The sequence below is a fragment of the Motacilla alba genome, chromosome 28 (genome assembly GCF_015832195.1).
Source record: "Motacilla alba alba isolate MOTALB_02 chromosome 28, Motacilla_alba_V1.0_pri, whole genome shotgun sequence".
NCBI classification, from domain to species: domain Eukaryota; kingdom Metazoa; phylum Chordata; class Aves; order Passeriformes; family Motacillidae; genus Motacilla; species Motacilla alba.
The window spans coordinates 538,736-561,258 of record NC_052043.1 but is presented as its reverse complement, the minus strand read 5'-3'; the positions used below and the strand labels follow the sequence as shown (position 1 = coordinate 561,258).

Sequence of the window (22,523 nt, the reverse complement as noted above, 5' to 3'; positions counted from 1 at the left end):
TAATGAGCGTTTAATGAGGGGCGTGAATCAGCGACCCCTTCCGCCCGCCGCGGGGGCAGAGCCGCGGGGATGTCCCTGCAGGGAGCTGGTGGTGGCAGTGCCACTGTCCCCACGGCGGGGTGGCCAAAGCTGCTGCTCGCGGGGGCAGCCGCGGTGTCCCGCCACCTGCCAGCCGGATGGGATTCACCCCGGAGCAGGATTGGGGATGAGCCTCGGGCAAGGCCGTGGCCACCAGAGCATCCTCACGGCTTCAGTGCCACCGGGACTGTCCCCTGTGTCACCGGCTGCAGGCCACCAGAAGCGGCTGATCCTGCAGCACCGGGAACACGGGCTGGCCGCGGGCTAGCGGGGGGCCAGGCTCCCCCGGGGACAGGGAGCAAGCAGGGTTTGCACCCCAGGATCAGGCAGGGCACGCGGGGGAAGCTGCCTCTTAGTCACCGCCACACGCAGGGACAGAGGAACCGAGCCGGGAAAACAAGAAGTCACAGCTGCCACTGCCTGTCCCCAAAGCTGTCCCCGAGGAACCCCCGGGGGCCTCCGACAATCAAAACCAAGAATTAAAAAAAAAAAAAAACAAAAAAAAAACCACCAAGAAAAGAAAGAAAAAAAAAAAAAAACAGAAAGAAAGAGAGAAAGAAAACAGATTTTAAAAGGAAAAAGGAGGAGGAGGAGGGTTTGACGTGTATTTTTAGTTGCTTAGCACAGCCCTGAAATATTTCGGCAGCCACTCCCTCCGCGTCGCTGGTGTGTAACTATTCCTGTGCTGCCTCCTCGGCCAGGCTCAGGAGCTCTGAGTCACCGCGGGGCACTCAGAGACACGAAGCCAGGGCTGCCACCAGCTCCGCTGCCTCCAAAATATCCCGGGAAGGGTTTCCAGGGTGGCCTTTGCTGGGTCTTTCCGTGGGGGACGCGTTGGCCCTGGCAGGCTCTGCACCCACCCACGCCCAGCCAGGCTCAGACTTTTCTTCCTCCTCTCTGCTTGTTGCTTTTATCTCGCTCCTCCCTGTTTTGTTTCATTTTTTTTTGTTTTTTTTGGTTTTTTTTTTTAGCCTGCCACGGGGCAGTGACAGCCCCAGAGGTTCATTTTTGGGGCAGAAAAGCCCAAAGTGACAGCTGAGCGTCACACCGATGCCCTTCCACAGAGCCATCTGCCCTTTGTGGGGGGGACAAAAATATAAAAAATATTCCTGCAGAGGTGGAACAAGAGGGGGAAGCGGGCAGGGAACGCTGCTGAAGCCCTCAAGTGGGGCAATTAAACAAATGCAGAACTTAAGGAGCTCCATCACCCCAGAGCTTGGCCAGGAGGACAGAAGGAGCACTTGGAGGACTCTACCCCGAGCTGGAGCCAAAGGTGCCATTGTTGCTTTCCCCTGCCAGAAAAGCCCTTCAATCCCAGCAGGGCTGGAGCTGTTTCCCTTCCCTGCACAGCACACGGAGCCTCTGTGGCTGGAGGGATCCCAAGGGAGGGAGCAGGTTGGGAAGGGAAAGTCTGACACAGCCTGGGCTTTGTTCAAATGCCACGGGAGTTTTCCAGCAGGGAGGACACATCACCCCAGCCCCTGGAACTGGCTCCCTGGGACGAGCCTCAACGAGGAGCAGCTCCACGGAGAGCACGTGGCTGGTGCTGGAAATTGGATATTTGGGGATTTATCCCCGATTCCTGGGCTCGGGGAAGGGTTCTGGGTGGGGCAGGGCCCAGCAGCATCACAGACACACAGCTGGAAGAGGCTGGAGATTTATTCTCACTCACCACTGTGCCCAGTTCTATAAACATTAAAAAAATAAGTCTATAAAAGCGTGTTCTTCACTCCTTTTCAGCACAGTGGCCACAGCAGAGCCTCCAATACGAGAACCAGCTGTAGAAACCCCCAAAACCTGCTCAAAACAAGTCACAAGATCAATCAAGATCAATTCCCCCCTCCCCAAAATTCATCCATCCGGGGGGGTGAGGCGCACCCAGAGCTGCTTCTTCCCCCCATGTGCTCGACTGGGATCAGCCAGGAGATTCTGAGGGCGTGTTTTGCTCACGGGGTGGAAGACTGGAGTAACCTGACCTGGGGATTCCCAGGAGTTCTCTGAACCTACAGGAGGGACACGTTCACAGGCTGGCCTGTGTCCCCACGGGAGGATAATTGGTGGCTGGGGGAGGAAGTGACAGCTACAGCCAGCGAGGTCAACCACCAGCTACTGAAGAAATTAGGTGGAGGAACCTTGTCAGAGTTCAGCACTCGGTGTCACGGCAGAAGGGAGAGAGTTTTCAAAGCAAGGGGGAAAAATAAACCCACGTAAATCAACTCAAGTTGGTGTTAAAAATGAATTTGAATCCCCCACAAGGAATAAGGGGGGCACCAGCCTCATGCAAAAAAAAAAAAAAAAAAAAAGAAGAAACACAGAAAAAAACCCCCCCTGTTCCTTTGAAGGAAACTTCTAATCTGAAGTCAAATTAGCAATGAACTAATTGGGAAATGCTCATTTGTCACAAAGCTCTCTTGGGAACAAGCCTTGAAGGCCAGTGTTCATCCCTCCTTAAAGCCACTGGCCAGGAGAAGAAAAGAGCTTCAAAGTTTGTTGGTTTAAAAAAAACCCCAAACCTTTAGGACTATTCAAATACAGACACAACGTCCTCAAGTTCAGTGTTTTTAAACCAAAACGCGTCTGTTACAAACAAAACCAGTTTCCCAAGTTTCAAGTATTAAAAAAAAAAAATTAAAAAAAATCCAAGCAATCCAGAAAGTGTTTGCCTTCTACTGGTACCTCTGGAGAGGAAAATATTTTAAATTAAACCTGGTAGGCCTGAAAAATTCACTCTCAGGAGAAGGCAGAACCTCGGTCCTTAACCACGAACAAATTTTTAAGGAGCATTTCCAATGATTTACTGACTACAAGGAGCAAAAACTCCACCAGCCTAAAGCGTGAGGGGCTTCCCAAGGAACATGATCTGGGCTCTGGTTCTGATGGGGGAGTGGGAAAGGGAACCTTTTTTTGGGACACGTGGCAGCCCTGAGGTGACAGAACCCGAAGCGTCCCTGGCCCTCACTGCTTGGCTGATTGCCTGCCTGGCTTCTTCTCCTGCTGGCCTCTTCCACTGCCCGGGATCCCTCGGCCACGGCCGCCAAACACACCTGTGGGGCAGAAAGGACAGGTAACAGCAGCCCTGGCAGGCAGCAAAGCCTCACAGCCTCACGCCTCAGCCCAAAGCTTGCTTGTTTTCCAGTCTCAGAAGCAGAAATGTGACTTTCTGACTTCTCCTTTTCCAGTCCCAGCCCTTTACTGAGGAGGTGCATGAACGCACCCCCGCCCCAGCAGCGAGCTCAGCAGCACCTCCCCGGCCTGGTGACTCTATGATTGATGTTGGTTTCGTGCTAAACCGAAGTTTCTTCCCCCCAAAAAAATGGAACCAGGGAAGCAACAAATGTAAAATCCAGGCTGTGACCCCAAAGAGTGGGCAGGGCAATCCTGGGAGAGCAGGGATTGATCTGGGGGCTGCAGTGAGAGGAGCACCCTCAGCCCCAAAAGCACAGCAGCTGCTGAGCCCAGCCCTGATCTACCCCCAAAACCCCATCCTATCCTTGGGATAAAGGGACGTGCACCCACCCTGCCACGCACCAGGCAGAGCCCAGAGGAGACCCAGGCCAAGCACCAGAGGCCGAATTATAAAACCATGGATTATTAAAGTATTCCCAAGCCTGCAGTGCTCGGGATGCTCCTCCCGGAGCAGAGGCTGGGGACTTGTGAGTTTGGCAAGCAAGAAGTCAAAGGAGGAGGATTAGGAGTGTCAAAAACAATAATCCTTTCAACTGTGAGCACAATTACAGCTTCCCTCCTGCCCGCTGGCCTCCCAACAAAATTGTCCTGCCTTCATTTTTTTGTTTTTTTCTTTTTCTTTTTTTTTTTTTTTTCCTTTCCCTCCTCCCTTCGTGCCTCGGTAATGGGAGCCAAACCTTTGAGCTAATTAGCAAATGCCAGAGCTTCCCTTGAAAATATTCCATCAGCAAACCCAGGCTGCCCGTGGACACGGCAGGAGCCCCACCTTGGAGCTCCCTGCCAGGTGGGCACTGCCACAGAGAGGGGAAAAACAGCGTGGCTTTGGGGTTTATCCCCCCCAAAAAATCCTAAAAAACCTGCTGCGCCAAGGCCAAGGCGAGCAGGGGAACAGAAATGAAGGGAAAGATTTGGAAAGGTCACTTCTGCCTGCTGGGAGCCTCCAGGGGCAGCAGGGATTCGGGGAGAGGGAGATGCTGGGAATTGCCCTGATGGCTCCAGGTCCGTCCCACCCGTCCTGGCAGCGTTCCTGGCACGGGCAGCTCTCCAGAGAGCCTCCACACCTCCCTGTGCCCAGCCCCAGGGCTGCTCCTGAAACTGAACTCGGGATTTTGGGATTTTTCAGCTCTGCAGGTGAAGGCCAGGCCGAGAGCAGCCCCGGGGCTGAGGGGTGACCACAAACCCCAAAGCTGAGCCATTAGGGGAGGGCAGAGGAGCAGCTCCCAGGCTGCCAGAGGGGTCACCTGGGGAAAAGGAGCAGCTGCAGCGCCCTGGGATCACCTAACCCCCTGAAAGGGGAAGGGCTGTTTTGGTGACCTGTTTCTTCTGAAGTGGCAACCTGCCCTTTATCAGAAACACCAATTGTTCATCTTTCAGATCTTTCAGGAGCAGCTCAAACCCTCTCATAGTTTTGTTTTGTTTTTTTTTTAACATAAATACATTAACAAATCAGGAAATCCAAAGCCCCGTTTCAAAGGGGGGCTTTAATGATTTAAATGATTTTTTTTTTTCCTCTCTGCCACGGGCAGAGCCTGGTTTTATTTTCACTATTTTCACCCAGAACAGCCTTTTGTTTTCCCCCTGGGCCTTGCAAAGCTACAGTTCTGCAGGGCCACGCTCCTCAGCGAGCCAGGAGGAGCTGAAACAGTCAAGCTCAGACTCTCTTAAGCTCCTGCCCAACCCCAGGAACGAGGGAGGCCCATCCCTGGCACGAATCCTCCCTGTTCCTTGGCAGGAGCTGCCTGACACACTCACTCAACTGGATCCTGCCGCTGCAGCTTCCCCCAGACACAGCCCTGGGTTTCAAACAGCAGCAGGAGCTGTTCCTCGCACAAGAGGGGAAACTTTAAAGGGCAGGGATCCCAGTCTCTTAAAGGGCAGGGATCCCAGTCTCTTAAAAGGCAGGGATCCCATTCTCTTAAAAGGCAGGGATCCCATCCTCCCCTCTCCAAAGTGGGGGGAAAAAAAATTCAGATTTTTTTACCTCGGCCAGCTCCTCCAACGCCACGGCCCTTCTGCTGCTTCTGCTGCTGCATGCCACCACGGCCCCTGCCCTTGGACACCACCTCCTCCTTCACCATGTCAATGATCTCGTCAGGGATCCGCAGGTACTTGATGGTGCTGCCGCGGATGTAGCACTCCGGCATCCTCCAGAACTTGTCCCCGTCCTGTCGGGGAGCAAAAAGTGAGGCCACGAGCAAAACCTGCTGATTTTGGGTCACTTTCAGGGATTCTGAACTTGTCCTCGTCCTTTTGGTGAGGCCACAAGCAAAACCTGCTGCTTTTGGGTCACTTTTAGGACTTTGAACTTGTTCCCACCCTGTTGGGGAGCAAAAAGTGAGGTCACAAGCAAAACCTGCTGCTTTTGGGTCCCTTTTAGGGATTCTGAACTTGTCCCCACCCTGCTGGTGAGGCCACGAGCAAATCCTGCTGCTTTTGGGTCACTTTTAGGGCTTTTGAGCGTTTCTGGAGAGGGGGAGAGCTCCAGCAGTCTTTGCTGGGAGCATTACCTGGAACCAGCTGTGAGAAATGGGGGGGTTGAACTCCCCAAAACACAGAGCCCCACCAACAACTGCAGTTTCCATTTGTTCCTCAAAGAGTGGCAGAAAATGCCAGAAGAGGAGGGTGAGGAAGCCAGGCCCTTCCTCCCTTCCCACGCGAGAGGGGAATTGAAAGTGGGAGCAGAGGCACGAGTTAAAACGGGGCTGAACAACCAATTCTGGTAAGAAAAGGGCAGCTGTGGCCAGGATCCTCCTCCAGCTGGGAGCCACCCCACTCCTTCACTCCTCTGGGGTGTGGAAGGAGCAGCGAGGCAGCTCTGGAGCCAGCTGGCTGTGGGATGGGAGCCTCCAGAGCAGCTGAGGGGAATAAGGAACTCACACATTACATATTTATTAAAAAAAAAAAAAATAGAAAAATAAGAATCTTCAGGCGGCCAGTTTGGGAGCAGCCACCTCCCTGTGCTGCTCTCAGGCAATTCCAGGATTTTCCTGGGACACCAAGGCCTTGCCTAGGACTCAACCCAGCAGAGTTTCAGCGAGGGGCTGCGGGAATAAAAACCCAGAGCCGAACAACAACTCTCTGGCCATGATGTAACTGGGAGGAGGGACTGGGAGCTGCCCTGTCCCGGCTCCAGCAGGGCCTGGCTGCAGCTGGGGTGGCTCCAGCCCAGCCATCCTCATGTGGAGCAGGCGCCTGCAGCGTCCCAGGAGAGGAGGTGAACCCAGCACGCCCCGTTCCTGCTCTCTGCTGGGGATGGCTCTCCATGATTTCAGGCAGCTCTGCCTGCACGGGCAAGCCCGGGACGAGGCAGAGGAGCAACAAAATTCCCCTTCCAAGAGACACCCGGCAAACCCCACCCTGCCTGGGATGTGCCTGGCTGCTCCTTGGCTCGGGACGCAGGAAGGGATGGAGCTCCAGGCTCCTTCCTCGTTCCGGCCTCCCCCGAGTAAACAAGAGGCTCCCGGCTCGTTGTCCCGTGCCATCTAGCGGCCAGTGCCACCAGTGCCACCAGTGCCACCAGTGCCAGGCGGCAGATTCCACCTTCACCCGGGCTTTGGGGGCGTTTGGGGGCAGCTGAGGCCGCTCTCCTGCATCGTCACGGCATCGTGGGGCCGTGGGATGGTTTGGGTTGGGATTCAAAGATTGTCCCGATTCCACACCTTCCACGGCCTCAGGTGGCTCCAAGCCCTGTCCCAACCTGGCCTGGGATGCTCCAGGCATGGGGCAGGCACAGCTGCTCCGGGGATTTCATCCCAAAGCCTCAGCACCTTGACGGGGAGGAATTCCTGCCCAAATCCCACCTGACCCTGCCCTCCCCCTGTGTCCTGTCTTTCCATCCCTCGCCCAGAGTTTCCCTCCGTGTTTCTGCCAGCCCCTTCAGGCACTGGAAAGTCACAATCCGGTGACCCCAAAGCTGCTCCTCTCCAGGCTGCACAACCCCAATTCCGCCTTTTCCCACGGGAGAGCTGCTCCGTCCCTCTGACCATCTTGGGCTGGCTCCAACATCCCCACACCCCAACAAAACCAGAGCTGCTGCCCTTCCCAGGCACAGCACCGAGCCTCTGGGAGCAAATTTCCAAGGAGAAGGGAAACTTTGCTGTCACCTCCTCCGAGCCCCCCTCCACTCAACAGCGGCTCCTCATCCCACCGTGACCCAAACCCCAAAATTCCAGCCCAAAATTCCCTGCAAACCTCACCCAGGGTGTCTCCCCTGTCACACTGATGTGCCCCAGATCATTCCACACTCCTGGAGACAGCTGGGGGGTCTGCGGGGGGATTTTTGGGAGAACAAGGATCCCTCTGCCCCGGAGCTCCGGCATTCCAGGGCTGGGGAAGCACAACAGCAGCTGGGTCTGCACAGGGTGGGCTTCCCCTCTGTGCTTCCCACAGGGACGAGAGCAGACACTCCTGGTGGAGGTCAAAGCCCAAAACACAGATCCCAACCCCCTGGAGAGACTTTGGCCGAGGGCAAAGGTCCCAGACCTTCCAAAGGCCCCTGTCACATCAGTGGGTGAACTCAGCTGAGGTGGAGAGGGGATAACAGAGATTGGGGGGATAACAGAGACTGGGGGGAGTGACAGAGATTGGGGGGGATAGCAGAGATTGGGGGGGATAGCAGAGATTGGGGGGGATAGCAGAGATTGGGGGGATAAATACAGATTGGGGGGATAACGGAGATTGGGGGGATAACGGAGATTGGGGGGAGTGACAGAGATTGGGGGGAGTGACAGAGATTGGGGGGAGTGACAGAGATTGGGGGGGATAGCAGAGATTGGGGGGGATAGCAGAGATTGGGGGGAATAACACAGATTGTGGTGTTTGAGGCTGCCTGGGACAGGTAAAGGCTCTGGTTTTTTCGGAAACCTGGATCAGCATCACAGCACGTGGCCCCCCACTCCTCGCCCAGGGGGATGAGGGACCCCAGCCCCTCATCCTGTGATGTGCAGAAAAGGGACACCTACAGCAGGCTGCTCCTCCGTTACGGCATTATCAATAACGAACGGGCATTATTAATAATTACATTAAATCTGCATTGCAGGCAGAGCCAGCCTGGCTGCGGGGACAGAGCTGGGGAGCCTTTGGGGACACATTCTGGGGGGACAGTGCTGTCTGCTCCCGGGTGTGCCACCGCGGGTGACCCCTGCCCGGTGCCGGTGCCGGTGCTCCAGTCTTACCCGCGATGTGCAGATAACCTCCCGCAGGTTGATGTTCATCCAGTTGTCGCAGCTCACCAGGTGCCCGTTGTACGTCTCGCCGTTCTTCAGCTCCACCAGCTGCGAGAGGACAGCGGTCACGGGGCGCCGGTACCGGGACGTGCCCGGTGTCACCCGGCAGCACCGGAGAGGGGAGCGGGGCTGGGCCGCGCGGCCGGTACTCACCATGGGGTGGTTCTGCGCCGTCTTCAGCAAGGACAGGGGCAGCTGCGAGGGGAAAAGAGGAGAAAGGCCTCAGGCACCGACCGACAACGGGACACCGGCCGGGGCACCGACCCGAGCACCGAGCGGGGCACTGGGCACGCCATCCCTGGCGTGGGGGAAGAGACGAGCCAAGCCCTCCCCTGCGCCCCAGCCTCCTCCCGAGCCCGGCTCCCCGTTCCCGGTTCCCGCTGCCGGTTCCCCGCTCACCATCGTGCCGGACCGGGAGCCGCCGCCGCGCCGGGCGCTGCCGCTCAAACCGCCCCCGGCTCCGCGGGGGACCAATCAGAGCGCGGCGCGGCCCCGCCGCAGCCAATGGGAGCGCGGCGCGGCCCCGCCGCAGCCAATCAGAGCGCGGATCGCGGCCCGGCCGCGCCGCGCCGCCCGGTCCGCGCCTTTGCGGCGGCGCCGCCCGGGCCGGGAGCGCCGGGACGGGGCGGGAGCGCTGCGCACCTCCGGTACCGCGACCGCGCCTCGTGCTCCCCCGCAGCCACGCAGGGAGCCCCCGCGAGGCTCAAGGTGAGCGTTTTGTTCAACCAACCCCCCCCCCCCCACCCCGAGTCCCGCCGCTGGGGCGGGCGAGCGGGAGCCCTCGGGGCTGCCGGCGCACGGAGGCTCCCGGTGCTCGGTAACGGGTGAAGGGCTGCAGGCCGTCCCGCTGCGGGACTTCCGCCGCGGCGGCGGAAGCGGCGGGTCCGGGCGGCGCGGGGCGGGGCGGGGGCGCGGGGCGGGGCCGCGCTCAGTGCGGGGCGGCGGGACGGGACGGACGGACGGACGGACGGACGGACGGACGGGACGGAGCCGCGATGGAGAAGCCGCGGCGGGCGGTGGTGGTGACGGGTACGGGGCGGTGAGAGGGAGGGAAAATGGGGGGGTGATGTTTGGGGGAGCCCTTCCCCGCGGGGAGGGGGCGCTGCCGGGGAAGGGCGGATTTTGGGGGGTAAAAGGGTCTGGGGGTGTCTAAAGGTGAGGGAGCCCTGCTCCGTGCTGAGGAGCGGGTTTGGGGAGATTTTCCTGACCTAAAGTGGCCGGGGGCAGGGGGGAGAGCCCTCCTCGAAGTGATGGGCGGCTTGGAGGGGCTGCTTCTGTGCGATGAGGAATTTGGGGGAGAGGGGGAATTTTGGGGATCCCTTCTCTACAGGGCTTGGAGGGGGCAGTTGGGGACTTCTTCCCCTGAGATGGTGGGGGGATAAGTGGGGGACCCCTTCCCTGTGGTGAGAGGGGCGTCTGCTGTCCCATCGGGGAGGGGGGCTGTCCCCTCGGGGGGCTGTTTCGGGGGGCTGTCCCCTTCGTGGGGTGATAAACGGGGTGCAGGGCAGAGTCCGGGGGGCTTTGGCTCAGCGGTGTCAGAGTGAGGGGCTTTCCTCACACTTCTCCGGCCAGGATCCCCTTTTTCCACGCGTGACCCCATCCCAAAGCTTTGCTCTTCACCGAGAGAAGGGGATCGAGCCCCCCCAAAAAGCAGCAGAACCGATTTGGGGGTCAGGGAGGGGGGGAATCACCCGCTGAGCCCCCCAAGGGGGGGGAGCTGCTCCCCAAAGCAGCCGCGGGGCTCTGGGGGGAGGAATGAGCGGGGGCAGCGAGGGGCCCGGCGCTGTCAGCCTCTTCCCGGGGTACAAAGGCAGCTCGGGGTGATTTGTGGGTGAGGCCGTCCTGTGACAAATGGGGAACTCGCCCAAACTATTCAGGTCTCCCCCCAGCAGCTGAAGTTGAGGCCGTTTGAATAGCGGGGCAGCTTATCAAAGGCAAAAAGTGCTTTTTTTTTTTCCTCCCAGGGAGCAGGTGGCAAACCCTGCCTTTCCCAAGCCCCGAATCCAGCGCGGAGCGGCGGTGACTAAACAGAACCCTTGCGTCAGGGAGCGTTCTGCTGCTCGCAGGGCTCCTCCACGCTCCTTTTTTTCTTTTTTTTTTTTTCCCCAAATTTCAAGGAAGCCTGCTGGCGAAAGGCAGCGTGCCCCTGTTTGATAAGGCCGTGGATGTCACGAGGAATTCCGTTCCGCGGCGCCGCGTTCCCAGTGGGCTCCCGAGGATAAGAGTTTTATTTGAGCAGGATTTCTTTTTCCGAGCTCGTTAAGGAGATAATCCCGTCGCCATCCCCGGCTGGTTTCACTGCTAATGAGCCTTGCTGGTGGATGTGCTCAGAGTTCCTCCTGTCCCCGGGAAGGGACGACACCCAGAAGGGGATCCGGGCAGGAGATGGGGCAGAGCAGAGATCACCCCAGCGGTGTCTGTGCCGCCCGGGTCTGGAATTTGGAGCCGGGGAATCCTGCCCTGTGCCTGGGGCACCTGTGGAATTGCAGCCTTTCCCCGGCTGGGTGGTTTAAATGTGGATTTTATTTCTTTTGTGGGATTGTCAGGCTTTATTTGGGAGCTGGGCTCAGCGGGTCTCGGGGTTTGCTTGCAGGAGCAGCTGGGGAGGCACTCGTTTGCCTCCTTCCCCTGTCGCAGCCTGTCTCACACCCCTGCAGCTCCCCTCGCGGGAAAACCCCCCAACCTTTCGGATTTTAAATACAAAAATATTTATTTTGGCGAGGCTGGGTCGAGATCCGCGGGCGTGGACGAGCCCACGCTCGGGAGATTCCTCCCGTGTGCAGCATCGCCTCAGCCTGCCCGGGGAGGGCGAACCCCACATTTCCATTAAGGTGTCACCTGATATTCGTGGTCCTTCCAGGGGCTGGGCAGAATTTATGCCTCCTAATTGCACGAGGCTCGGAGGGCAAGGCTGACGTTTTAGATCCGAGCACGTCGACGTTAACGCCCAGATAAATTGCCCAACCTTTGTGTGCTTGCTCAGGGAAAAATAATAAAAAAAAAAAAAAGAAAAAGAGATGTTATGGGTTACCAGTTAACTCCAAAGTTCTTCCTTAGGAATTCAGAGGTGCTGAAGGGAATATTTTTGATAAGGCCTCGGTAGCCTTTGCTGTGCTGTGGGTGGGTTGTCAACAGCTCTGTTTATTTCCTTGGGAGGTGTAATTAATGCTAACGAAGATCTTGGAGAAGACCCCGAGCGGAGAAGGAACATTTGAGGCAGGCTTGTGGAAGCATCTGCTGTGGGCTGAAGCAATCAGGAATAGAAAATCCAATCATGATTCTAATTCTGTGGCGTCGGGCAAGTTAGCTGGTAATAGTGAATTTTTCCAACCTGGGCAGGAAGGAAAATTCTTCTCCTCAAGGAAAAAAAAACAAGTTTCTTTTCAAGAATGTTGTTTTCCCTCACTGCACGAGGCTGGAGTTGAAATATTTTACGGCAGGTGTCCTGTTTGATGCTCAGGTGTAGAGAAATAAGGATGGAGAGGTAGAAGTGGAGGATTTTGTTTGGTTTTCTTTTTCCAGGAAAGCTCAAACCTTTTGCAACTTCGAGTTGAGTCAAACCTGTGAATTTTTCTTCTCTTGCAGGGTTTGGGCCGTTTGGAGAGCACGCTGTGAACGCCAGCTGGATTGCAGTCCAGGTAAGCCCTGAACTTTCCTTTTGGGAAGTGTCAAAATCGAGGCCAAATCCCTACAAAATGTGGGGTTTTCAGCTCCTTTTATCGCTCACACCTTCTTCGGGAGCTCTGTGCAGGTGCCCCAGTGGTCAGCTGGGTGGTGTTTGATTCCCTGCCCAGCGAGCCATCCCTTGGCTGGGGAGTGTGATGGGATGGAGTTAAGGGAGCTGAGGCAAGGAGGGGATTCCCAGCTTTGGGTGCTTCTGAACGGGGCAGGGAGAGCTCGGGATCTTCCTCCGCCCTGGGGAATTCCAAGCCAACCCCCCCAGAGGGGTCTGGGTGTTTTTCTCTCCGTTCTGACTGGAAGCTGGGCCGGTTTGGAGCCATCCCTGGGAGGGGGCTGCCAGCTGGAGCTGTGGGGGAGCTCTGGGGGTGTCAGCATTTGAGGCACAGCTGCCTCTTTTCCTGCCCCCTTCTCTTCTGGGGAAAGGCTTTTCCTGCCTGCTCAGGAAAACCAGCTCTGTGCCACTCGGGGCTGGGTGTCTGCACGGGCACATCCCCGAAACCCTGGGATATTCTGGAGAGGAATCATCCAGCCCAGCTCCTGGCCGGGCACAGGACACCCCAACAGCCCCACCCCGTGCCCGGCTGAGGCTGGCATCCCACAGATGAGGCAAGAAAAGGGAATTCAGCCCTTTTCTATTAAATTAACTTTGGTTTTTTTCTGTAAAAACACTTTTTACAGGGCTGGCGCTGCCACGTTGCCCCACTCCTTCCTTCTTTGTCACTGCTGGGTGGGGTTTGTGCCAAAGCTCCTGGGAATTCCACGGCACCTTTCAGCCCAGTTGCTCGGGGAATTAAATCTCTTTTTCTCCCCACCACGTCTCTCCCCCCTTCTCTGAGATTAATATCTTCCTTCCAAATGCTTTCAAATTAAATCACAAACTCCAATCAATGGCACCCAGCTAATGTCCAGCTGCCTGATGTGGTGGCTGGTGGGAAAAGGCAAAACCTTGCCCTCCAAGAGCTTTTTTGGGAACGAATATATTTAATTTTGGGTCGGTTCGGAGGAATATTCAGCTCGTGGACGTTGCTAAAAACCAGAAGTGAGGCTGTGATTGGGTTTGTTCTTGCTGGCGTGGTGTCAGCTGTTGTAAATAGCTGCTTTTATTTTCCAGGAGACAGACTAAAGGGTGGCTTTGGAGCGGTGGGTGTTGAGATGTTGCTTGGGAAAAAAAAAATAAATAAACAAACCTAAAGAGAAGGCGCTGGTGGCTGCTCAGCTGTGTGGCTGAGGGATGGAGTCATCCCCTCCGTCGAAAATCTGCTTTTAGGGGCTTGGAGGATGACAGAGTTCAGAGCTGGGGGTGTTTTGGGTGGATAAATTCAGAGCTGGGGGTGGTTTGGGTGGATAAATTCAGAGCTGGGGATGTTTTGGGTGGATAAAATCAGAGCTGGGGATGTTTTGGGTGGATAAAATCAGAGCTGGGGATGTTTTGGGTGGATAAATTCAGAGTTGGGGGTGGTTTGGGTGGATAAATTCAGAGTTGGGGGTGTTTTGGGTGGATTTGGGATGTTTGGGGCAGCTAAGCTCAGAATTTGGGTGGCTAAACTCAGAACTGGGGATGTTTTGAGTGCCTGAACTCAGAATTGGGGATGTTTTGAGTGCCTAAACTCAGAATTTGGGATGTTTTGAGTGGATTTGCGACGTTTGGAGTGCCTGAACTCAGAATTTGGGATGTTTTGAGTGGATTTGGGGTGTTTGGAGTAGCTAAACTCAGAATTGGGGGTGTTTTGAGTGGATTTGGGATGTTTTGAGTGGATTTGGGATGTTTGGGGCAGCTAAGCTCAGAATTTGGGTGGCTCAACTCAGAATTTGGGATGTTTTGAGTGGAATTGGGATGTTTTGAGTGCCTGAACTCGGAATTTGGGATGTTTTGAGTGGAATTGGGGTGTTTTGAGTGCCTGAACTCAGAATTGGGGATGTTTTGAGTGGATTTGGGATGTTTTGAGTGTCTAAATTCAGATTTGGGGATGTTTTGAGTGCCTAAACTCAGAATTGGGGATGTTTTGGGTGGATTTGGGATGTTTTGAGTGCCTGAACTCAGAACTGGGGATGTTTTGAGTGGATCTGGGGTGTTTGGGGTGGCTAAGCTCACACTTGGGGATGTTTTGAGTACCAACCGGAGGCTCGGGGTCGGGATTATTGTGACTGAAAACATCAGCTGGGAGGCAGCGGGGAGGATTTGCCTTTCCTTCCCCTGTCTCAGCCCCCGGAGGCCCAGACAAAAAAGGAACAGCATGTCTTTGAGGCTGGGCGAGGTGGGCATTGTGCAAGTTTCAGACGGGGACTTCACGGAGCAGAGGGGACACAAAGGCGTGTCTGAGTTCCCGAATCCCAGACGGTGTGATCTGCATCCTAATGGAAGGAAAATCAATTAAACAATCTTTCTAAATCCTTCCTAGCTCTAGGGCCGAGCTAGTTCTGGTTTATTACATCTTTTATTGTGCTGCATCCCGAGGAGAAAATTCCCTTTTTTATTTCTTCCCTTTTTTTTTTTTTCTTTCTGCCCCTGGTTTTTTATTTGGGTTCTCCCACAGAAGTGAGTTTTCCCTGGAAGTGCAGTGAATTTCTGTCTGGTTTTGCAAGCTGACTGATTTTCACACATGGCTACCTTAAACAGTGGCAGCAGCAGTCTGATAATGCTGCCCGAATGAAAAGTTTCAAAATTTCACCCCCAAAACAAACCCCAAAAGCCCAATGAAATGTTTGGGTTTTTACTCACAAATCAGCAGGAAGAAAAACTCCTTTCTGCTTCATTTTAAGGCTTAAAGCAAAAGCACTCTGTGTTAACTTGGGTTTGCTTTTTGTGAGTTTTCATCATTTTAATCTTTCAGTTCAGGATTTTTTTTATTTTATTTGTTTTTTCCACGGCTGCAGCTTTTGCTGGGTAGGGACTTCCAAGAAGAAATGACCAAAAGGAGCTTTTCTCATCTCATTTTCTGCCCTCCCTGCTGTGGCCGAGGTGTGGACACAGGTGTGACCTGTGGGCTGGGGAGCTGCTGGGCTCCTTCATCCCCCTCCGAGTGCTTCTGGCTGAGGAGGAGGAGGAGGAGGAGGAGGAGGAGGGAGGTCAGAGTGCATTTTGACGTTAGGAAGGACAATTGCTGTCAGGGTGTCTAGACAGACCTGATAAGGATATTAGAGGCTGACAAAGAGCAGCATTGTGGAGGGGTCAGGGAATCGGTCACACACGGTCTGTGTGCTCTGCCTGTCAGGTGGGCAGGGCTGGGGGGGAGAGGTTCTCCAGGGAGGGGGGGGAAGGTTACAAACATCTTCATTCTGGGGCGCTGGGCTTGCTTAAAACAAAAGTTGTGGCTTGGTGAAGTTGAGGTTTGAGTGGCTGGAGGATTCTCTTTTCACCCAGGAAAGCTTGCCACCATCAGATCCATCCCCAGGAGCTGAGTCCTTCTCCAGCATAAAATCCATCCCCAGGAGCTGATTCCTGCCCCTTTCCCACCATCAGATCCATCCCCAGCAGCTGATTCCTTCCCATTCCACCATCAGATCCATCCCCAGGAGCTGATTCCTGCCCCTTCCTCACCATCAAATCCATCCTGAGGAGCTGATACCTTCCCATTCCACCATCAAATCCATCCCCAGGATCTGTTTCCTCCCCAGGATCTGTTTCCTTCCCCATCCCCAGGATCTGTTTCCTCCCCATCCCCAGGATCTGTTTCCTCCCCAGCCCCTCACCTTCAGGAGCATCACTTCCCATTGCCATTGACACCCCTAGAAAGGGTTCCTTCCCCTCCTGGAGGGGCTGGCTGCTGGTTGAACACTCCCATCTGTGAACTCCTTTCCTTCCTTGAGGCTCCAGGTGAGGTTTGGAGGCAGATCTGAGCTGATCCATCCCTTCCATCCAGCTGTGAGTGTGCCAGACACGAATCAATAGAGCAGGGCTTTAACATCAGCCTCGCCCTGGGAGCCAGAGCCTGTCATTTCTCATCCTGCCTCTGTGGAAGTGGCACTTTGGCCTTCCTGGGTGCTTTAGTTATCCTGAATCCTGTTACATCCCCGTGGTTTGGCTGTACAAGTGTGAAAGGTGGTTTTTTTTCCCCCTCAGTAGAAAACCATTCATGCTGATAGAAACACAGAAAAACTGTGGCAAGACTCTGCTCGTGTTTGAATGGGGGAGGCCTGGACCTCAGCTTGTCTCCTCCTTTCAAGTGTCTTTAATTTTTAATTTTTAACCTGGAGGAGTACAAGGTTGGGGAGCGCAAGGAGGAAAATAAAACCTGAGAATCTCTTCAGAGAGCAGCTCGTGGCTCTGCTCACCGAATCCCAGCCCGGAACAGAGAAAGGTTCAGGGGTATTTTCAGATGTCCTTTGATATTTTGATGGCTTTTACCCGTTCCCACCTCAGCTCCATGGGAACAGCTCTTTTGGACATTTGGTGACACGGGGAAAGCTTGGCCCAGGTTGGATGCTGCAGGAATTCCTTAAGGTGGCCAAGGTCTCTTCTCCCACTGGAAAAATGCTTCCTGTGTTACCTGGCTCCAAGGTTCAGCCTCACCTGATGATTTTTTTAAGAATTCTTTTTTTTTTCCAGAGGCTTCAGACCTTGTGGGTGTTTCCTTGAGTTCTGGGAGAGAGCAAGGGAGAATCTGTGTGCAGGGGGAGCTCCCAGTCTTGGGATCAAAAATGCTTTCCAGTCTGGGGAGAAAAAATACCAAACCCTTTCCTCTGGTTTTAAACCTTTGCAAGGTATTTAACTGCCACTTGGTGTTTTAAAAGGGTTTGAAGGAAATTGGCTGTGTTTATTGCCAGGATATTTGGGATGTTTTCATGTCAGAGAGGGAGGAATCATTTACTGCCTCAGTGAATCACCCAGCCCTGAGAGCTCTTGGAAATAAATGTGAAATTGCTCTCCAGGCCAGCAGCCCTGGGGGATGGATAAAACCCTCCCAGTCCCACCTTCTCCTCGTTGTCACTGCTGGGAAGAGGGGATTGTGACTCTCTAAAAAACAGAGCCGAGGTTTCCCTGGGAGCTGCTGGTGGCTGTTGTCAGTTAAATGTTGATTTCTTTGTCACACACACATCAGAGCCACACCAACGGTTCTGCGGGAGCTCTTCTCACAGGTGGGGAGCTGCCTTTGTTGTTGCCGTGATGGGTTTGGGGTTTGTTTGGTTTTTAGTTGCTGTGAACTCTCTGCAGGTGCTGTTCCTGAGGTGTCAGCTGCTGTTAGTCCCTCTCTCTGCCATCCAGCCTCCCAGGAGTGATCCCTCTGCTCACCTCGTGCCTGACCATCCTGCTTTTTGCTTTGCCGGTGTTTCTAGGAGCTGGAGAAGCTGGGGCTGAGGGATGATGTGGATCTGCACGTCTACGAGGTCCCTGTTGAGTACCAGACCGTGCAGAGGCTCATTCCTGCCCTGTGGAAGAAGCACAGTCCCCAAGTGAGTGAGTGAAGGGAGGAGAGGGAACAAAACCACCCAGCCAAGGGTTGGGACCTGCAGTGGGCACCGTGGGAAGTCTCCTTGCTCGTGTATTCCTTCAGCCTGGAGCTCCCTGGCTGGATCTTTTCCCCTTCTGTGGTGAGGACGTGGGGGTTTGGAGGATTTTCCGAAATCCTGCGGCGCTCCAGGTGCCAGGAGCAGTGAAGGGGCCGCTGCAGAGGAGGGCTGCCTGCACAGCTCGTGGTTTGCCTGTGCCACCTGGGCTCCTCCAGCAGCTGTGGAGGTGCCAGGGCTCCTTTTTACCCCGCTGAAATCACAATTCAGGGCAGGAGGGGGTGAGATGAGAAACCCCCCGTGATGAAAGCACCTCGTTCCTCTGGCACCTGCAACACCTCCCTGCTTGGCTGGGGGTGGAACCGTGGAATCCCAGAGTGGTTTGGGGTGGGGAGGACCTTAAAATCATGCCACAGAATCGTTCAGGCTGGAAAACCATCAAAAATCCAGTCCAGCCTCGGGCTGAGTGCCTCGGGCAGAACCCGGCCCCAGAGGACCCCACGATTTCATCAACACAGGGGGACAGGGGGTGGTGAGATGCCACCAGGCTTCCAGTGGTGAGATGCCACCAGGCTTCCAGTCCCCAGAGAGGCCCCAGGAGAGCTGGACTGGGAGTTTGGATAAGGGAAAGGAGTGGCAGGGCAGGTGTGGATATCAGAGCTGTCCCCCCTTGGAAGGATGTTGTGTTTGCAGGGAAGCCCCATGCAGGGGGAGAGCAATGATGAGAAAGCATTTTTCTGTGATTCTCTCTTAGAATTCTCTTCCAACCTCATTTTTTTCTGGGATTGTGTCTTAGAATACTCTTCCAACCTCAATATTCTGTGATTCTCTCTTAGAGGCCCCTTCAAACCTCATTTTTCTGTGATTCTCTCTTAGAATTCTCTTCCAACCCCATTATTCTGGGATTCTCTCTTAGAATTCTCTTCCAACCTCATTTTTTTCTGGGATTCTGTCTTAGAATTCTCTTCCAACCCCCTTATTCTGTGACTCTCTCTCAGAGGTCCCTTCCAGCCCCCTGGCTCTGTGATTCTGTGCTCCCAGCAATAACGGGGACTCACCAAATCCTCCGGAGATGCAGCCTGGTGCTGAACACGCCTGAGCCGGGCAGAGTTGTCCCCCAGACCGTCACCCTCCCGCGGTGTCACCCCGGCTCTGGCACGGCCCAACCCCGTCCCTCTTCCCTGGCAGCTCGTGGTGCACGTGGGCGTGTCGGGCATGGCCACCACCGTCACCCTGGAGAAGTGTGGCCACAACGTGGGCTACAAGGGGCTGGACAACTGCCGCTTCTGCCCGGGCTCGCAGTGCTGCGTGGAGGGCGGCCCCGAGTGCATCGACTCCATCATCGACATGGACGCCGTCAGCAGCAGGGTGTCGGCCCTGGGGCTGGACGTCACCGTCACCATCTCCAGGGACGCCGGCAGGTAGGGGGCCCTGGATGTCACTGTCACCATCTCCAGGGACGCCGGCAGGTAGGGGGCCCTGGATGTCACTGTCACCATCTCCAGGGACGCCGGCAGGTAGGGGGTGAGCCCTAGGGAATCCTGCAGTGCCTTGCCTTGGTCCTAAATTCAATTAAAACAACCCCACACTCACAAATTCCTGCCCCTGGGGCTGGATGTCACTGTCACCATCTCCAAGGACACCGGCAGGTAGGGGGCCCTGGGGCTGGATGTCACCGTCACCATCTCCAAGGATGCTGGCAGGTAGGGGCTGCCCCGCCAAGGGATTCCCCTAGCCCCCCCCAGGCCTCGGGGAATCCCTTGAATTGAATCCTAAATTCAATTAAAACAACCCCAGACTCACAAATTCCTGCCCCTGGGGCTGGATGTCACCGTCACCATCTCCAAGGACGCCAGCAGGTAGGGGGTGAGCCCTAGGGAATCCTGCAGTGCCTTGCCTTGGTCCTAAATTCAATTAAAACAACCCCAGACTCACAATTCCTGCCTGACATCCCCCTAAATCCCACCACGATGCTGAAGGATGGGAGCCTCCAGCTCATTTTATCTGGTTTTGTCCCTTTTTTTTTTGAAAAAAACTATATATTTTCACTTTTTTTGGTCGTAAATTCAATTAAAACAACCCCACACTCACAATTCCTGCCTCACATCCCCCTAAATCCCAGTCTGCCACCATGATTCTGAACATGGGGACCTGCAGCTCGTTTTACCTAGTTTTATAGATTTTTTTCCCTGAATAATCTCCGTTTTTGTGTTGCAGGTACCTGTGTGACTTCACCTACTACACCTCCCTGTACCAGAGCCGTGGCAGGTCGGCGTTCGTCCACGTTCCTCCTCTGGGGAAGCCTTATTCTGCAGAACAGCTGGGCAGGGCCCTGCAGGCCATCATAGAGGAAATGCTGGATTTTTTGGAGCATTCTGAAGACAAAATCAATTGTCAACACGAACACTGAGCAGCCCGGCCAGGAGCTCTCCTAGTATTGCACTTCTGAAATTTCCCCCTGCTCTGCTGAAGTATTTTGGGGGGGAAAAAAAAAAACCACACAAAAACAAAACCGACAAGCAACAGTTCCAGACCCAGAATTGGAGACTTTAAACAAAAAAAAAAGGAAAAATTCTACAAATTCTGCTTAGAAATTAACTTTTTTTTTCTTTTTTTCGTTGTTGTTGAATCTGAGAGTTCCAGCCCGAGCAGCAAAGGATGCAGAATCTCTTCTCCAGAGCCCCTGCAGCTCCCCAGGGGTTTGAGCTGGGAGCTTCCAGGGGGCTCCTCAGCTGGACTCAGAGCTGCTCCCCAGCCCTCTCGTGGCTCCTTCTGGCCCTGGAAGGTTTGCTTTCCTTGGCTCTGGGTTTGTTCCCCCTGTCCTGACCCCAGATCCGGGGCAGGGGTGTGGAAGGGCAGCTGGGGTGGGGTTGGAGAGCAGAGTGTGCTGGGGATGAGGAGCCTGGAATCGCTTGGCCGGAGTGGAAGATGATTTTAGGCACCGATTCCTCCCTCCACGTCCTCCAGAAATCCATGGCTGCGGCACAAGGGATGTTCGAGTTCCTTTTGGAACCCAAATCCAGACGGATTTTTTTTTTTTTTTTTTTTTTTAATTCTATTTTTGGAGCCTGATCCTAAATCTTTCCCAAATCTTTTTCCCGCCTCTGTCTTGGCCACCTCCCTTCCTCGAGGACCTCCTGTACCCAGCACCTCATTTCAAATGTGCCCAAAACCAGTCCCTGATGGCTGAGGAGCTTTGCTGAGGGCCACTTTCCCCAGGGGAGACCTTGATCCTGGGCTCCCGGTGCTCCACGCTGGTTTTAAGGTGAAAATTGAGTTATTTATGATTTCCTCAGCTCCAAATTCCCCCTGGTGTTCCGGGCTGGGAGAGCAACGTTTAACTGGGATCCCGAAATTCCCACCTGGATTTGAGGTGGAGGCTTGAAAATGCAGCTGGAAAACCGACAAAATCCCTGCCAAAAAACCAAAAAAAAATTTAAAAAATTCAAATGTCAGATCTTCAACCCAAGGCCAGTGCCTGGGAGCCAGAGGCAGGGCTTTGAAATGCAGGGGTTTTGCTTGCAGTGAGGATTCCAGGCTCTTTCCTGGCGTCCCCCTTCCCAGAGGGAGGGATCAGCAGTGGTGCTGCTCCTGGGAACTCCCCGGGCATTCCCTTGGCACCTGCAGGATCTCAGCAGGTGGGTGATGCTGGTCCTGCCTGGGCGGGTTTGCTGCCCAATTTTGAGATTGCAGCAAAAAAAAACCCAAAAAAATAATTTAAAAGAAATCCCAGCTGAGGTTGGAGCAGGACCAGACACAAACCTGGGAGCTGAGGCCTCGTGGAGAGGCCACTGGGGTGAAGAGGTCTGCGATGCTTTTACAGATGGAAATATATCTATAAAAACAACGTTTTAAAGGTTTTAAACCCCCGGGATTTTGAATTTCCCTGGGGCTGGCTGGCTGTGCTATAGTAACTCTCAGTGAGAGCTGCCCTGAGCTTGCCAGGAGAACTCTGGTGACAAAACCACTCCCTGTAACCCTTGAGATGGGACAGAAACTCTGCTGAGGGCGCCTGAGCGGGAGGATCTTTCTGGATAGACCCGAGGAAATTCCTTCTCTCCTCAAATCCAGCCCTTCCTGCTCAGAGGAATTTGCCTTCAGGTGAAATATTGTCATTCCCCTCCACTCCGAGGTAGCACTTGTCAGATTTCCTGATTGGTAATTTATTTTATTTAATATTTTGTTGAAACCTTCGTGCTTTGACACAGTTTTTTTGGGGTTTTTTTTGGTGATTAGTTGAGCTCCTTATCCCCATAGCATTTATTCCTTTGTTGCTGGGAAGTTTTTGGGTTTTTTGTGGGTTTTTTTTGTCCTGGGTGTTTCGTAGCTGCTAAAGTTGGGGAAGAGGAAATACCCCACGGGCTCTGGTGGTGGAGGAATTCCCAGAAAAAAACCCTTAATTCCCCTCTGATGTCCCTGTGGGTGAAGTGGAAGTGGAAAACCAACAGCCTGGTGAGGCCACGCCGACCTGGAATGCTGGAATTCCGGGGCTGGGGTGGCAGCAGGGACCCACAGAGGGGTCAGGGCGGGACCTGGCAGGGGTCAGCACCTCCAGGTGAGGAGCTCCCTGCCCATCCCTGCCCTGCACACCTGGATGGGGCTGGGGGTGCCCAGGGTGGGGCTGGGGGTGCCCTGGCTGTGCTGGATGTCCCCAGGATGGGGCAGGATGTCCCCAGGGTGTGCTGGAGGTGCCCAGGATGGGGCTGGGGGTGCCCTGGCTGTGCTGGAAGTGCCCAGGGTGGGTTTGGATGTCCCCAGGATGGGTTTGGATGTCCCCTGGCTGTGCTGGAGGTCCCCAGGATGGGGTTGGATGTCCCCAGGCTGTGCTGGAGGTGCCCTGGCTGTGCTGGAAGTGCCCTGAGTGGGGCTGGAGGTGCCCAGCATGGGCCTGGATGTCCCCTGGATGGG

General features: G+C 54.9%; 2 protein-coding genes across 3 annotated transcripts; one reads left to right on the top strand and one right to left on the bottom strand.

Moving 5' to 3' along the window:
- Positions 1 to 1,719: 1,719 nt before the first annotated feature.
- On the bottom strand, positions 1,720 to 9,003 carry LSM4 (LSM4 homolog, U6 small nuclear RNA and mRNA degradation associated). The gene is made up of 5 exons (XM_038163919.1): positions 8,889 to 9,003; positions 8,643 to 8,684; positions 8,439 to 8,537; positions 5,246 to 5,429; positions 1,720 to 3,122 (listed from the first exon to the last, which is right to left on the bottom strand). Exons 1-5 carry the CDS (start codon positions 8,889 to 8,891, stop codon positions 3,034 to 3,036), a joined length of 417 nt encoding a protein of 138 aa, XP_038019847.1. The 5' UTR covers positions 8,892 to 9,003; the 3' UTR covers positions 1,720 to 3,033.
- Positions 8,896 to 21,471, top strand: PGPEP1 (pyroglutamyl-peptidase I). 2 transcript variants are annotated; one of them, XM_038163918.1, is made up of 5 exons: positions 8,896 to 9,197; positions 12,075 to 12,127; positions 17,445 to 17,561; positions 18,804 to 19,036; positions 19,833 to 21,471. In XM_038163918.1, exons 4-5 carry the CDS (start codon positions 18,831 to 18,833, stop codon positions 20,023 to 20,025), a joined length of 399 nt encoding a protein of 132 aa, XP_038019846.1. In that variant the 5' UTR covers positions 8,896 to 9,197; positions 12,075 to 12,127; positions 17,445 to 17,561; positions 18,804 to 18,830; the 3' UTR covers positions 20,026 to 21,471. The 2 variants fall into 2 exon arrangements, with proteins under 2 accessions (XP_038019846.1, XP_038019845.1); XM_038163917.1 differs by lacking the exon at positions 8,896 to 9,197 and adding an exon at positions 9,411 to 9,518.
- The last annotated feature ends 1,052 nt before the right edge of the window (positions 21,472 to 22,523 follow it).